Source organism: Crinia signifera, chromosome 6, assembly GCF_055691185.1.
Source record: "Crinia signifera chromosome 6, ASM5569118v1, whole genome shotgun sequence".
Taxonomy (NCBI): Eukaryota; Metazoa; Chordata; class Amphibia; order Anura; family Myobatrachidae; genus Crinia; species Crinia signifera.
This window is the reverse complement of record NC_139222.1, coordinates 141,860,591-141,877,155: the sequence shown is the minus strand read 5'-3', so window position 1 is coordinate 141,877,155 and position 16,565 is coordinate 141,860,591. Positions and strand designations below refer to the sequence as shown.

Below are 16,565 nucleotides of genomic sequence, written 5' to 3'. Positions count from 1 at the left end.
GGTTTTCCCACAGACCCTCCGGTGAATAGATTCAAAAAACAAATAGATATAGTGTTGGAGATATATATATCTATTTGTTTTTTGGAAATGACATGTGACTGGGAAAACATGGCAGCCCCCATGTCAGGCTATGGCGGGAAAGACTGTATGCGCCATGCTCATGGCCGGGAGCAATGGCGGCGGACAGGCGGATTGCCGCACACTGGATACTGTCTCTGCGGGTGGAAGAAGCGGTGCGCCGCGCAGCCGCAGACTCAGCAGCGCTGAGAGGACTGGAGGATGACAGCAGTGATGGCGCACGACAGACAGGACGCCGGCAGTGACGAGATCTGAACCGCAAGCTGAGCCTGCGGAGGCACTTAGCCGGTAAGATGACCTGACGTAATACCCGGATCGTGACAAAGAATAAGTAGTGAGTAATGGCCTTTAGACTTAGCAGTTGCCAGATCATTCACTACTTTAGTCAGTGCTGTCTCAGTGGAGTGCTGGGAACGAAAGCCTGACTGAAGTGGGTCTAATAGGGCGTGAGAATTAAGAAAGTGTGTGAGGCGAGAGTAAACAAGTCTCTCCAGTAGCTTGAAGAGGCAAGGGACCTGAGAGATAGGACAGTAGTTAGAGAGAGAGTTAGGGGCAGAATTGTGTTTTTTCAGAATGGGGGTAATAACTGCATGTTTGAACAGAGAAGTAATGAGATTGTGATCAGAGAGAGGGAAGGGAGTGTTAGTAAAATCAGAGACTGAGCACAGCCTGGTGAAAACAAGGTCAAGGCAGTGGCCTTCCTAATGAGTAGAGGAGTCAGACCACTGGGAAAGGCAGAGAGAAGAGGCTAGAGAGAGGACTTTGGAAGCCTGCAGAGATTGTGGACTGTCAATAGTAATATTGAAGTCACCCACAATTATAGTGGAGATGTCAGATGATAAGAAGTGGGGGAGCCATGCAGAGAAATCTTCCAGAAATTGAGATTTGGGAAGCCCAGGTGGGCGATAGATGGCAGCAACATGCAGAGAGAAAAGGGGAAAAAATCCTAATTGAATGTACTTCAAATGATGTGAATGTGAGTGAAGGAACTGGTGGTAGAACAGAGTATGTGAAGGTGTGAATGAAGTGGAAACCACCATGTGACAGTGCTGCAGGTGAGACTGTGTTTGATTGTGTGAGCCAGGTTTCTGTAATGGCCAGCATGTTGAAGGTATGAGAGATAAAAAGGTTGTGGATGGATGCTAATTTATTGCAAACAGAGCGTGCATTCGATAGGGCACATTTAAGTTGTGTGGTGGGAGGCATTTGATATTTATGAGGTTAGATGAGTTTCTATAATGCTTGGAACCAGTTAAATCTGGGTGGGACAGGTGGTTGGGGCCTGGGTTTGATAAGATTAGAAAGGAGAGATAGATATAGGTGGCTGTTTGTGTGTTTTTGTATTGGTGGTGTGATGGGGATGAAGCATTGGAACCACTGCAGTTTATTACAATTGTGAAACCGTTTTAATATTTCATCTATCATTTACAAAACTATACATACATACATATACATATACATATACAGAAATCCACCGCACTGGCCATTCCTGGGAAAAGGGTGCATACCTGCCTCTCACCCAGGGCTGGTGAAAAAGCTTCTCAGTACCTAGGCAAAACTTCAACTAACTTCCGCCCCAACCCCCCCAGACCCACACTGCCACCAATACCCACTTTCTGAAAAAAAAACACATGACACATGAAAGTGTGGAGGGGGCATTTTAAAAGTTCCACAGCTGCCACCTGCACTAAGAACAACATGGATGTCTTCCTCCTTGACATCCATTTTGTGAAAGGCGAGAGTTAAATAAAAATCATAGCAGCTCAGCACTCACCCTAATAAATAAATAATGGGGATTTGGCTCATGAATTGATCAATGCTTTTAAGCTTGCAGACCACTTCACGGGAAGAATGGGGGTCCTGTGAGTTCACTAGGGTTAGCGTTTGGCACTCTAGTTGAGGTTTTGCAGATGCCTGGGTGCCTTTCTTATATGACATAATAGAAAATCATACTTCATCCAGTTTTCCCCTGAAGGATCCAGGTAAAGCAACATGCTGCACTTCCTTGGTCTTGTAAATAATTGTGTTAAGGTGAAATCATCATAATAATGTATTATTTTTGTAGGTCCCACTATCCCTTAAATAAGTAGTCCTACTGAAATAAATTTTTTTCCCTTTCATCAGGATATATAACATTGGGTTCCTTGCTTCCCTGGCCTGTATGAGAGGCAATGGATGGGCAGTACTCAGAGCTGCAGCTGTTTACTGGGAAGATCATTCATATGGGAGGAGCTGGAGCCTTGTTCTGAATCTGTCACTCAGGGACAGATGCTCATTGCTCACAGCACACACTGCTAAATACAGTCTGAGGAAGATCTATATTATTCTTCCCATACACTCTGCTATACACAAGCACAGCTGCTGCATCGTGTGGGGATAGATGGATTTATTCACATTTGCTACGGTAAAAAATCAAGCCGAACCTAGCTGATCTGCTTTGGTCAGGCGATCCAGTGCCGTATTTAGAGCATGAAGTCTCACAGCTCAGCTGGGGAACATCACAAGCTTCAGGATTCTGCCGGAACCCCCTGTTCCAAGCTGCGAGTTTGGAATTTAAGAATTACAAAGCCCATTGTGAGCAGAACCCTTCTGATTAATCCAGCTGCAAGTACAACGTGCTGCAAGCAGAACCTGTCCAGCTGATTGCAGAGCTAATGTACTTAAATAATCCTGCAGACATTTTGCTTGCCGGCCTCAAAAACAGGACCTTGGACAGAACCAGGGACATTTAGAGGTAGGTGATAGGAAATATTTGGAGGTTGAGATTATTATTAGAGGGGATAGCAACCCATTTAAATCAACATGTATGTTCAGAATGCTCATGCGTTCCCCTGGGGCATTTTACCCATCTCCCACTGTCTCCTCCCTCTACATATCTTTATTCACTTTATATTACCATAGAATCCATGTTACTGGAAGGGAAGAACAATAGGAATCCTCAATTGCTGATAATTATCTAACTGGAGCTCAATCTTCTGCACAGTGGCAGTCAATAAGGCATTCATCTCTATTTATCGTCTATGACCAGATGTATGTGACAGCAGTATATTCATTCCTATTAGATATTAGATGATTACATTAACAGAGGGAATACCCTGTATGCTTTTTTTATGGAGCATAGAACCATGATAGATAGATAGATAGATAGATAGATAGATAGATAGATAGATAGATAGATGGGCTAAAATTAAGGTTATAGAGACCATTCAGTAATAATATAATGGTCACAGAGCAGTCCTGCCTGAAAAATGAGATGTGTGATTCCCAACGAAGACACCCTTTGTTATCTGACAAACCTCTTCTTACAGGACAACCTTTATGCTTTGTGTGTGTGTAAGCTATTTTAAATCACAGCAATGATTTCTGCATACATAAACCAGCATATAATGTGAACGCTTAGCATTCTTTAAATGTTCATTCATAAAGTATTTCCAAATGACATGGTCATCTATATGCTCATTATTATATGCTCATTATTCTTATAAACACACCAGTGTTCTCTCCATATTAACATTGATCAGATCAATATCCTTTCTCTCTTACCCAGGCACACCCCACCCCCACACATATGTATACAATAACAGCATCTTCCCTCTGTAACCTAACAACAGAGCCAGAGGTGGTATGATGGCTGTGAGGTGGGATGAAAGCCTGCAGTGCAGTTCTGTGACATGCAGCTCTGCATGTAGGGTCCCTTTTCACAGCATCGCACTCTCACAGATATGTGTCTCACAGATAGATACATGCCTCTTTCTCCTTTCATTGCAACATACATTGGCAACCACACACACACACACGCATATTTATATAGCTGTGTACTATGTTTGCTTATTAATTGTAATTAATATTTAATAAACAGATTCCCTGTCACCAAACCAGATATATATGAAAGGCCACAAACCACTATGCTAGCACAGCAACATGGCGACTGGGAGTCCTTACCATTACTGATACATAGTGCAGTATGAGATGGGTCCATTATGACATTTAAGGGCCAATGCTGAATAGGAAGTAAATTAGTGAAAGGAAATAATCTTCCTATAAACGTTTATTATTTTGTGCAGATTACATACACCCGGACTGTGTGCCACTGTATTACTGCTAAGTCATCATCAGTGCAGACCCAAAACATCCGCAGACGCAAAACATCCAATCTGAACAGTCAGGTTATGTACTACACCAGGCATGTCCGTGTGAAACTACACATCCCAGCATGCCTTGCCATAGTTTTAGCATTCCCTAATAGCAAAATTGTTGCAAGGCATGATGGGACTTGTAGTTTTACAACAGCTGGAGGGCCACAGTTTGGACATACACTGCACTACACTATCCTGTCTGGCATGATTTGTCTTTCCCACTCTACTTCCGCCTATATGGTAGTAAGGATCAATGTGGGCAAATTGTGTATAGCCTGCACTCATTTTTTTACCATATGCAATCTAAATTCATGCAAGATATGCTGCATAATGGGGTTGTCTGTGTGAACATTGTGTGTGTTTGGAAACCCCATAAAAACAATGTCTTTCAACTGCGCTTCAGCCCTTCCAATATTTATTTATTAAGTTATTTATATAGCGCACACATACAGAGCATATTGAACACTCACATTAGTCCTTGGCCCAGTGGAGCTTACAATCTATATTCCCTACCACATGTACATACATTTTCGGAGCCAATTACCTACCTGTATAATTTTTGATTGTACCCGGAGGAAACCCACACAATCACGTGGAGAATATACAAACTCTGTACAGTTGGAGCCATGGTGGGAATAAAACCCATGACCTCAGTGCTGCTGTGAGGCAGTAATGCTAACCATTACACCATCCGTGCTGCCCATAAGGCTATGCACTATGGTTATTTGTTGCCATTTCATACAGAATGGAGCAATGCAATAGTGTTAAAAGGTGTAATATTTCACATAAGCCCTTGTTTTTCTTCAGAATAAGGCCACTTTCTTGCTGAATATTGACAAATTCTAATGTTGACAGCTATGCGGGAAAGAAGATAACTGACCTCATGAACCCTCTTGATTTACACAGCTGTCTTACAAATGACAAAAAATATATATATATTTTTTTGTTTGTGTTTATTCACAAGAAACTAATTTGGTATTAGTTGAAAAGAAGTTAGATATAGGTAAATGGCTAGCCCCAGGGCAGGCAACAGAAATCTTGGGGCCCGGAACACTGATATCTCTGAGGCCCCCCAACACCGAACGCGGATTGTTATTCATGTATTTTTTTAATGACAGAAATAAACAAATAATTAATATTCACTATGCAATATAATAGGAAAGGGCAGATGGGAGGGCACAGCATTGTGCGTTGTGTGGTTTGGTGTGTTGTGTCATTAAACTCATTAGTACGGGTAGCTAGACACATAGCCAGTCATGCTTACAGACCCTGAGTTCCTCAAAGCTTTGGGGCCCCTCAACTGATCGGGGCCCGGTACGAATGTCCCCTTTGACCCCCCCTGTCGCCTGCCCTGGCTAGCCCGGGGTTATCTAGCCCAGGTGCTGCAGTTCTCATTGGCCGTGTATGCAGAGGTTCGCCTCGGTTTGTGACATGCAGAACCAGACCCAAGTTTGGTGTAAATTGGACTGATCCAGGAATAACCCAGGTCAAAAGTGAGGTGTAAACTGGGTCTGACCAGGTTGGAATTGTGACCAGAAACCAGGGTCGGACCTGGGATTTTGAAGGAGAAGTGGTATAAGACGGAAGAGTTAAGACTCCTCTGCAACTCATCTGACAAGATGGGAATTCTTAGTGGATCCTAAAGATCCCTCTCCGATACAGCCACTTGTGCGGTCTAAAGACTGCTGATGCGATCATTGTAGTTTTATACTATACATCACGGGGAGGTCGAGTGGAGCACTTGTCCCTGGATGGGATTTTTAAAACATCTGGGTACAAATGGGGTACCAAAATTACATTTGATCTTACCGACCCCCAGCCCCACAACATTAATAGACGCTGGTGCCCCTGCTTCTATTGAGAGTTAAGGATTTTGCAGAGGCCTTCTATCAGATAGTCGCCTCCCAGACAGAGTGACAATCTGCCCTGTGCAAGTCTGCGAATGGTTTGCAAAAATATCGCAGATCGTCATCCAGCTGCAAATCCATACGCAGCTCCCTCACCATCGAATGAATCTTCCATTGTGTGCAGAGTGCGTAACCATGACCCTGTGAAGCAAGCTGTGGTTGTGAATTGCTGATTTTAGTCGTTTGGCCTTGCGCATGCTCAGTCATTTGATAATCGATCGCTGTGCAAATTTGCACAACAGGGATCCACTGTAAATAACCCCTATAGTGTGGAATGGTATGTAGTCATTAGGCTGTCAGTAAATAGGTCGACCACTATTTGTCAATAAGTCAACACCTGAAAAAAAGGCCAACATGGTCAAAAGGTCAACATGGAAAATGGTTGAGATCAGTTTTTCATGATTCTTTTTGTAAAACCGACTTGTTCTTACTTTACAATCCCAATAGGCATAGAGGGAGAATATAAAAGTGTTCAGAGCGCAGCGAAGTATCGTTCCCGAAGCATGGCAAGTGGACGCTGTACGGTGTCCATGTCGACATCTGCTGAAATAGACACACAAAAAAACATGAAAGCATCATGTCGATCTTTTTGACCATGTCAACCTAAGGCATTTTTACCTTTTTGCTGTGTTGACCTATTGCATGTCGACCAATAGTGGTCAACCTAATTATCCACACTTGTTTGGAACCCACGCCAGGGGCAGAAGAGTGTAAATGTTCTATAACCCCCTCCCCAAGCCACAGGACATGAATTTGAGCAGGAGAATGCATATCAATAAATTGATGCCTTGCTTTCTTCAGCCCAAATCTCCCTGCTGTTGTGGGGTATCTCTGATGTCTCTCCTCTATCAATCGCAAGTGAGTATTCACAGTAAACAAAAATCAATTATGCAATAATAGACCTTTATACACTCACAGAACAGACACACACACACACAAATGCTATAAACTGATTTAATACCTATTCATTTTAATTGCACTTTAAACAATTACTGAGAAAAGTAATCTTCCAGTCTGTAGTAAGATCAGTGCAATCAAGTATTTGTATTGGGTTTTCTTTAGTTGATTAAGGAGGTGATGATGACTATTATTTATGCAGAAGGGAATTGTACATTTCCAGCCAACCTATGGCAGCTACAACTATGACATTGTCCGCTGCACCCAGGTCAGAGTAGCAGGGTTACAAACCTGTATATGGTACAATGCTGACAATAGCAGTCTGCAACTGAGTCATTTTGTTTTCACTCCCAAGATAGATTTTTAGGTGTCACTGAGTGACACGCACACGAGTCAGCAGGGTTGCAGACTGCTAGACACAATTAATTAGGTGATATTCTCATGCAAATTTACACATACAGGATAATTATTTATAGATGTATCCTTGGCTACACAGAGGACCTTATTTAGGTCCGTTCGCACCTGCCATTCGTTCGCACGGGGACCGATGTTTTGTTTCTGCGCATGTGCATACGCAGGGTGCGTGCACCCACTGCAAATACAGGGATCGCTGGGTGCACGCACCCAGGACTGCGGGTGGGGGGTGGCTCCGTTAGTATTTGTGAACGGCCAGCGTTTTATGGGCGTTCCCATGACAACACTGGGCCTAGCTGACGGGGCGGGCAGCTGACATCACCGGGTGTCAGCTGCCCTCCTATTTCCTTCACAACATCCCCGCATATGTAAGGGTGCCTCAGACCACTCTTACATATGCGTGCACGTTCCACATCATTCCATGGACTGCAAACATCGAATGATGTGGGCATTCCCCTGCATGCTGTGAATGGATGTCTATGCAAAACATTTATTCGCAGCCAGTTCAAAAGAACGCGCCTTGCAAATGGCAGGCCGGCGTGCCACCATCCGCAAGGCAGGGTTAGGTTGACTCGCAAGGATGCATATACGCATCTGAGCAAATCAACCTGAATAACCCCCAGAGTGGAAAGCTCCTCTAATGACCAAGTATACATTGGTGCAAGTCTTTCCAACTGGCGGTCCTCCAGTGCTTCCCCCACCAAATCCTGCCAACGAGTTGTACAGTGGTCCATTCCTTTAATACTGATCCCGTGTCAGTCAGACCACCACTGGTGGTACCGGGTTGCGTGGTTTGTACAAGACTGCATTTTGTTGTTTTGTGATCATGTCAGCACACAGCATTTGGTCACTATATCCCTGCAGCCTTCTATCATGTACTAGTATTATATGCAGAAAATGTAGCTAAATTCTCCAGTGGTTTCCTATGTTCATTTTAATTTTCTGAATTAAGACAGATTAATATATGTGCCAATCAGAGGTACAGCTGCCTCCTTATTCGCTGCAGCCCTTAGGACTTTTCCAGAAATGAGCAGGCTTAGTACAGTATAAGTGAATTATGCCACTGACACATTTTTGTGTGTGCTAAAAAGCTATGTACATAACAGATGTATTTTGTATTACAGACTAGCGTATACGATATGAAAATATGTATAGACTATTAAACGCTTTATTTTAATGTAGTTGTTTTGTAAAATATTTACCTCATAGGTACTTAGGTTGGAATCGGTAGATCTGTCAGACCAGACTTAGGTCTACAGTCATTAGGTCGACCCCGGAAGGTTGACAGGGTTAAAGGTCGACATGGGTCAATGTCGACATGCCTTAATGTCGACATGGGCCAAGGTCGACATGGGTTTAGGTCGACAGTCATAAGTAGTTTTTCTCTGTTTTTGACCCAAATATCGACACAGTCGACATGGACACAATTGGAGTTGAACCGCAGCCGCTCGCGTCGCTCGCAATTCTTCGGGCACGCTATTTTATTCTCCCACCAAGCCCTAGTGGATGGTAGGGCATGAAATACCGCCTGTCGGCACAAAAAACAGTGTAAAACTCATGTCGACCTAATGACTGTCGACCTTGACCCATGTCGAGCATTAACCCTGTCGACATTGGGGCCAGTCGACCTTCCGGGGTCAACCTAATGACTGTCGACCTAAGTGTGTTCTGACCGATGACCGTTTCCCCTTAGGTTGACAGTGTATGACATGGTAGCAACCAAGGGATCTACATGCTCTTACGGTACTGTAATACCACGTTCATAGTGTTCTTTTTATGATGTGTGCTTTTAACATTTTTATATTGTGAATGGTGATTTTTAGAAATCATGTTTGCTTAGTTAGAAATAAGCATATGCTATTTATTTTCTTTTACAGACAAACACATTTCAGCAGAAAGACTTCAAAAGATGTCCGAAATTTGACTTGCCTATCGAGAGGCTCTCCCTTAAAGGTAAAGTTCCAACAACAGATTCTACCTAATCATGGGGACTGTCCTCTCTTTATCGCCAAGTTACCGCAAGGCAGGTCTGTTTGAGGGAAGCTCATCGAGTGTGGCCCATTACACCGCTGTCCAGAACAGCAAGAATGGAAAATCGCTGAAGAGACATTCATTCATCTTGCCCTGGAAACGCCTTGTGGCTGTGTCTTCTAAAAAAAGACAACCCAAAAAGAGTCAAACCAACAGCGGCTACCAGAACAATGTTACCCAACTGAACAGTGAGAATCTGAAGAAGTCTCTATCCTGTGCTAATTTGTCAAGCTTTACACAGGACGCGCAAGATACTTTTGTTAAGGACCCTGTATCTACTGTCAGTAAATCAGCCCAAGAGCAACAAGTACGCTCTTCTCCAAAACGCGTAGTGGTGCAGGCATCCACCAGTGAGTTGTTGAAATGTTTAGGGGAGTTCCTCTGCCGAAGGTGCTACAAATTGAAGCATCTGTCACCTACAGACCCTGTTTTATGGCTTAGAAGTGTAGATAGGTCTCTCCTTCTTCAAGGGTGGCAAGATCAAGGGTTCATCACCCCCGCCAATGTGGTCTTTCTCTACATGCTCTGCCGAGATGTCATCTCTTCAGAACTGGCCAGTGAACAGGAACTACAGGCATCGTTGTTGACCTGTGTATACTTGTCATATTCCTACATGGGCAATGAGATTTCTTATCCACTGAAACCCTTTCTTGTAGAGAGCTCGAAGGAGGATTTTTGGGACCGCTGCCTCTCTGTTATTGCATTAATGAGCCCAAAGATGCTGCGCATCAATGCTGACCCCAAATATTTCACTCAAATCTTTGCTGATCTTAAAGCAGAGGGTGGACAAGAGGACAAAAAACGTCTTATGATAGGGTTAGATCGGTAAACTGCATGGTCTGTCAGGCATGTGTGAGTGAACTGTGAAGTAAGACTGCATTGTTGAGGTCGAACGAAAAAAGAAGTTACTTGTATTGGCTTTTGGATGGTAAGATGTTACATGACATTCCTGTGCTGGAATTTGGCAAGCAAATGGTGCCCCTCAGCAGAATTTAAGGACTGAACATGCTGTTTGGATTTCCAATACAATGTTCTTTAGGGCTTTACTTGAAAATGGATCGTCATACTCTAGTGCTTGACAGGATCAAACATAGGCTCACTCAATGCAATGTTTTGCCATTCCCCCACTGTAACAAATCTCAGCAGAACTCTGAAAGAAAAGTGTGTTTAGAACTGTTGCTCAGAAGTCTGGTGGTATATAAAGGCTGATAATGTCTCAGAAATAAGTTCTCGCCTTGATAATCCACCAGATTTGCCTGCCATTCTTGTTTACACCCATCTTGCTAAATAGCCAGATATAACCTTATTTAACCCAATCATAAATGTGAAATCTCATTAACCCCTCACTGGCAAAACGAAACTCCAGATTTACTGGTTTACGGACTCTACTTTGGTATGAATAACATGGGTTTCTAAGAAGCAGTTAACAGTTAACTACTTTTCTCATGGACGTAATGTGTTAAACCTTCCCAACAAATTAACAAACAGGTCAGATTTTGTTCTTCCCATTCCAAAGACTTCCCCTGAATACAATACTTTGAACGTTGGTAAAGGTCGCATCTCCCTCTTCTGCTGTGGTTTTGGGAAGATACATAAAAATGTATAAATGAAAAGCTCCATTGTCTAGATTATGAGTTAACAAGACAATGAGAAAATTTCAATTAACTGCCAGTTGTATTGCACAGACTCTGTTACTGGGGGCTATTCAGTTACAGGCCCGAACGTGTGACTAGCCCCAAACAGAACTTAATTCAGATTTCTGCTCCAACTCTCCAAGCTGGAAATAGAAATCTGCTTTAAGCAGGGGTACCGGAATGCTTTTAGCTGGTGGGGTTGCTACAATGGTGCTGTCCTAGTCGCAGGTTACTTTTGGGCCTCTAATTGAATGGCTGCCTGTATTTAATCCAGGAACAGAGGCCAAGGGAGAAATTTAAAAGGGTGAGAGATTTTTTTTTAAAGTGGCAATCATTTACGCTGCAAAAAAAGTGTAAATGATTGCCGCTTTAAAAAAAAAAAAAACCCTGGAGATTTCTTGCCAAATCTCTCGCTTTCTGAATCTCTCATCCTATTAAATTTCACCCCATGTATTACAACCCACAGTCAATTAAAGACAATGATCTGTAAAATGATCATGTTGAGCAAGCTCTTAATAGGGTATGTCAGTGTATGTGGAGATTCTTGCTAACCCTGTCCAATATAAATGGGTTACTAGAGAGATGTACTGTATGAGCCATGCAGCACTTTTCCTACTTCATCAATTTATTGAAGTGGGGAGGTCAGGAACACATAATTGTAAGACTCCTTTAATAAGTGCAGTAGTAGGTATATTAATACTTACTAAAGAACACAATGAAACTAGATGTCCTCTTTGTTATGTATGTAATATTTGGAATACTATAAGAGAGCTGCTGGTAACAGGTTTCTCTTACCCAACGTTTCTCTTTTAGAAAAGCTGGAAAACCCACCTGTGGCTCTTATGTGATTTGCCTAAATAACTTCACTTGTAGCATATAATACATATTTGCATAGTAAAAATAAGGTTTGTTGCTATGCTCTGAATAACTAGACACTAGTTAAACCATTTTTGTCCAATCAAGTTCAAAGCTACAATCGCCTGACCAATCCCAAGGAATTTGTGAGCAGCTATTTAGGGAACTGAACACAATATTCAGGGTATATAAAAAAAAAAAAAAAAAAAAAAAAGAGGCAGCAACCTATTCAGTAGGAACTAGTGACCTTGTATTAGGCAGAGAGTTGTGTTCATAGTGAATCAGAAAGCAGCCTTTTACTGTGTGCAGACACTGCTGAACTATAAGAATATGATATCCCAGTATAAAACAAAACCTGCAGTACACCCTTTCACAGATCTACTAGTACCTCTGGAATATTTGCCCATTAGGCATATCAGTGATGTCACTGGCTCCTAGCCAAAGTGTTCTTTGACTAGATGGTGGTAGATGGAGTGTGTCTCAATGGGTCTGCTTCAGAGGATCGGAGTTTTTTTTTTTTTTTTAAACTATGCATGCATTGGAGTCACACTGCACATGCACCCCAATGGATGAGTAATGTCAGTACTTGGATGCAGTATGACTGACTTTTTGCTACGGGCAACATCCCATCTTCAACAGAACTCCCATCTTAGTAAATTTACACCAGAGATTTTCTGGGGAGTAACGAGTCATATACAGACGTGTCGTTACCGTTTTGGTGGGCATCTGAGACTGACTGCGTCTGTGTACACAGTTACAATGGCTCCATTGGCTTAATCCCAATGGATAGTCTGAGCAACCATTGGGTTGTGCGTATATTCTATGGTGTGTCCAATGGTTGTCTTTGTACACAAGAGCAGAATAAGAGAGGCCCAGGTGGGCCTCTAGTACAAGTGTCCACAGTGTCCTCTAGTACAAGTGTCCACAGCTGCAGCATGAGCATATTTTGGCAGATCTGTTGTGTGTGGGATTGTGATGGGATTTGCATACACCTCTTAATCAGGCCCAATGTGACATAACACCAACACATATTGTGACAAGCTATAAATATAAAAGTGCTTTATATCCCTATAATGTGATTTAACCCAAAGCAATAAAAAGCATGGGTCAATAGGAACACTTCAGAACAGAGTTTCCCCCCATTGCTGTTCAGGTTTTAAGGATGAGCATGCTTAAGTTCAGATAGTTAAATTATCTTTGTTCATGCATGGCTGTCCTTAAAATGGGTTCAGTATGGTATACCAACAGCTGCCGGTATCACGCTGCTGGCACGGTGGCTTGCTTCAAGGTTCTATTCCCCCTCTATTAGGGTTGTGGACCCCCATGTGGGAAAATAGACCTTATGTGCCAGGATTCTGACTAGTGGTAACGTCTGCATTTGGGATCTTGGCATCAGCATCCTGACCGCCGGGATCCCAACTGTCAGCCATAACAGTCCATGTTTTAAGGGGATGTAGTTAATATGCTATGTCAGTGATGGCTAACCTTGACACTCCAGCTGTTGTTGATCTATGCATCCCAGCATGCCCTGCTACAGTTTTCCTATTTGGCCATGCTAAAACTGATGCAAGACATGCTGGGATGTGTAGTTAAACAACATCTGGATTGTCAAGGTTAGCCATCACTGGGTTATGTATAAGAACATTACTGTCCGCTTCCCTTTCTGGCAAGTCTGTCTAAAAGTGTACTCATCACTTACACACAGTGTAGGCAGCAATTCTGTCTCCTAAACTAATATGTAGTCTATGATTTCATCAGAGACAACTGACATCACTGATGCAGGACACATCAGGTTTTAGTGAATGCATATACTGCAATCTTACTTGAGCCCACAAAATGACTGCCTCCTTCTCCTCATGTCAGGTGACAGATACAGGGCCAGATGCACTAAGCCTCAAAAGTGATAAAATGGAGAGTGATAAACACCCAACCAATCAGCTCCTGCCTGACATTTTTCAAACCCAGCCTGAAACATGGCAGGTAGGAGCTGATTGGCTGGCTGTTTATCACTCTCCATTTTATCACTTTTGAAGCTTAGTGCATCTGGCCCAGTCTGACAAAACCAGAGCTAATGCAATTCTCTGAGCCATATTGACGTAAAGGCTAGCTATTCCATAAAATATAGCTTATTATTGTAAAATAAGCTAAGAGACAGTCAAACAGAACCAGCTTTTGTTAAATTATAACCATTAGAAACTGTTGAGAGTTCTGCCTTATTAGATTACACTTTACTGGGACGCTGAAATTGCAGAACCTTATCTAATGCATAATTCCAAACCATAATCTGGCAACCTAGCACCTTCTGTAGGTGAAGGGGTATCTGTTGTCAAATTAGCTGCTTTGATAATGATCTTTATGAGATGTGCCACTAATTTCTTGTTTTGAAACCGATGCCGATTAGCAAGCAAGGAGTTACCCCATCCCCCATTTATGTGTTACATGTGCAGTGTTAGAGAAAAACTGTGGTAATTTCATATTTTTTTGTAGTTTGGATGTAGTCCTGATCTAGGTGCACATTTGGGGTTATAAATGATTTGTCCTGCAGGATAAAGTTATTAGACACATGAAAAGTGCATCTGCTGTTTACGGTTATTGAAGGGGTGACAAAAGTTAACATTAGCAGGCTCATGTTGACATTTTGTAGAAAACTTGGTTAACAATCTTGGTATGTGATGGTGATATTTATTAACCAGGGATCCAACCATTATTAGCCCAAGGCACTAATGCCATGCTGTGTTTGGGGTCAGGATGTCTAAAACAGGATACATATAAAATACATAGGCTACATGGCCTGCTGCTGTTACACATCATCACTAGCTCAAGTCCAGCAGCATTTAGAGCTGTCTGTTGTGGAAACCAGTTTTAATCTGCACTTGAATTCACCGCATTACATGCTTAACCCTTCCTTGCATGATTTTTTTACATTTATTTTTAAATATTTTCATGCTTGTGAATTGTACGGACAAGGAAAAATAATGAAAAAAAATCCACTGGCAAAAAAAGATTTATGTAGAAAAAAACTCTAGCAAATTTAATACACCATATAATGGTATACCTATATACCTTATGCAGTGATGTAACAATAGCCCCGCAGTGGTGGCGAGGCGCTGTGTAGGTGTGGGTGCCTGCGGGGCTATTGTAATGCCACTGCCGCCTGCCAGGAGCTCACCTGCCTCGTCTGTGGCTGGAGCCCAGGACCCGCAGAAGATTTGTCTGCGGTCCCGGCTCCCCTGTCCCCTCCTGGCTTCTGCTTCTAATCTAAATGGACCATCACAAAATGTTCGCCCTCCCATACAGCAGAAAACGGTCTGCTGTATGGGCGCGGACATTTTGTGATGGTTCGTTTTCATTAGACTCTGGAGCCAGGAGCGGACAGGGTAGCTGGGACCACAGACAAGGTGCCTGCTACTGTGGCTTTTGGACGGGTAAGGCAGGGGGCGCAAACATTTAGTTATGCCACTGACCTTATGTATATGGGTATATGTACATGGGTATGTAGCAAATTTGCAACAGTGTGCAACGAAGGGTTAATGTGACTATCTGTCCATATTAAGTAAAATGCAATGAAAAGATGCTATTTTTTGGGGTACTCCATAAATAAATAGATAACATAATTTTAGAATAAAATAAGCATGTACACACTTATCCAGTGTGGAAGCTTCTAGAAATATTGCTATAAATCATGCATCACCTTGCATCTGTAGGTGAGTACAAGCACTTTTTTCATGAGGAAGAAATGCCCTGTGCGTAGGCGATTTACACTATCCAGTTTGAAATCTCAGACTTCAAAGAAAGATAATTACTGGAGCTTGTATGCTGCTGGCTATTTGCACACAGCGATTGTAGGCTAGAGGTCAGACACTGGCAGATTGTTCAGAGTGAAGAAACAGGATTTTGTTACAATGCAACTGATCAAATTCCCTAGAACAGTGGTTCCCAAACTCAGCCCTCAAGTAAACACCCCCCCCCCCCCCCCCGGCAGGTGTACAGGTCTACCCATTATTCAGACACACTTTAAAAGATTATTTCATATATGTGTAGAAAGGGAAACCTGGAAAACCTGCACCGTTAGGGCACTTGAGGAACAGGATTGGGAACCGCTGCCTTTGGACAATGTTTCCCAATCTTTTTCAAATCACAGCGCCATAGAATATAAGAATTTTTTTTTTGTGGCAACACTAGGCAAAAGGTTTCTTATTGAGTAATTTAGAAAAAAAAAATATAAAATTATGTGAATTATGTGAATTGTGTTGGTTATGCTTAAGGCGTGTACACACAGTGTGATTTTTGCTAGTCAAACTAAGCATATTTGACTATATGCACTGGAGATTTTTGTCTATGTTCACTATGATCGTCCACAATCTAGTCATTATTGCCTTGCATGCCCAGTCTATTTTGCTAGGTGATACGGACTTAGCAGATCTACACATTGGTATTGCCTGCATGTTAACACCGTGCGATTTTGAATAACCCAGGCAATTTTTACCATTCAAAATCGCCTTCCAAAAACACACCGTGCATACACCCCTTAAGGTTGAGTTATGTGGTGAAGCAGGATTCACTTCTGTTTGTCCACATATTTTAGCATTGGAAGCCACAAGCACTGGTTCTGC

At 42.5% G+C, this 16,565-nt stretch overlaps 1 protein-coding gene across 1 annotated transcript; it reads left to right on the top strand.

Moving 5' to 3' along the window:
• Window positions 1–2,309: 2,309 nt before the first annotated feature.
• On the top strand, window positions 2,310–15,912 carry LOC146008309 (cyclin-dependent kinase 5 activator 1-like). The gene is made up of 2 exons (XM_083147473.1): window positions 2,310–2,812; window positions 9,310–15,912. Exon 2 carries the CDS (start codon window positions 9,417–9,419, stop codon window positions 10,290–10,292), a length of 876 nt encoding a protein of 291 aa, XP_083003599.1. The 5' UTR covers window positions 2,310–2,812; window positions 9,310–9,416; the 3' UTR covers window positions 10,293–15,912.
• The last annotated feature ends 653 nt before the right edge of the window (window positions 15,913–16,565 follow it).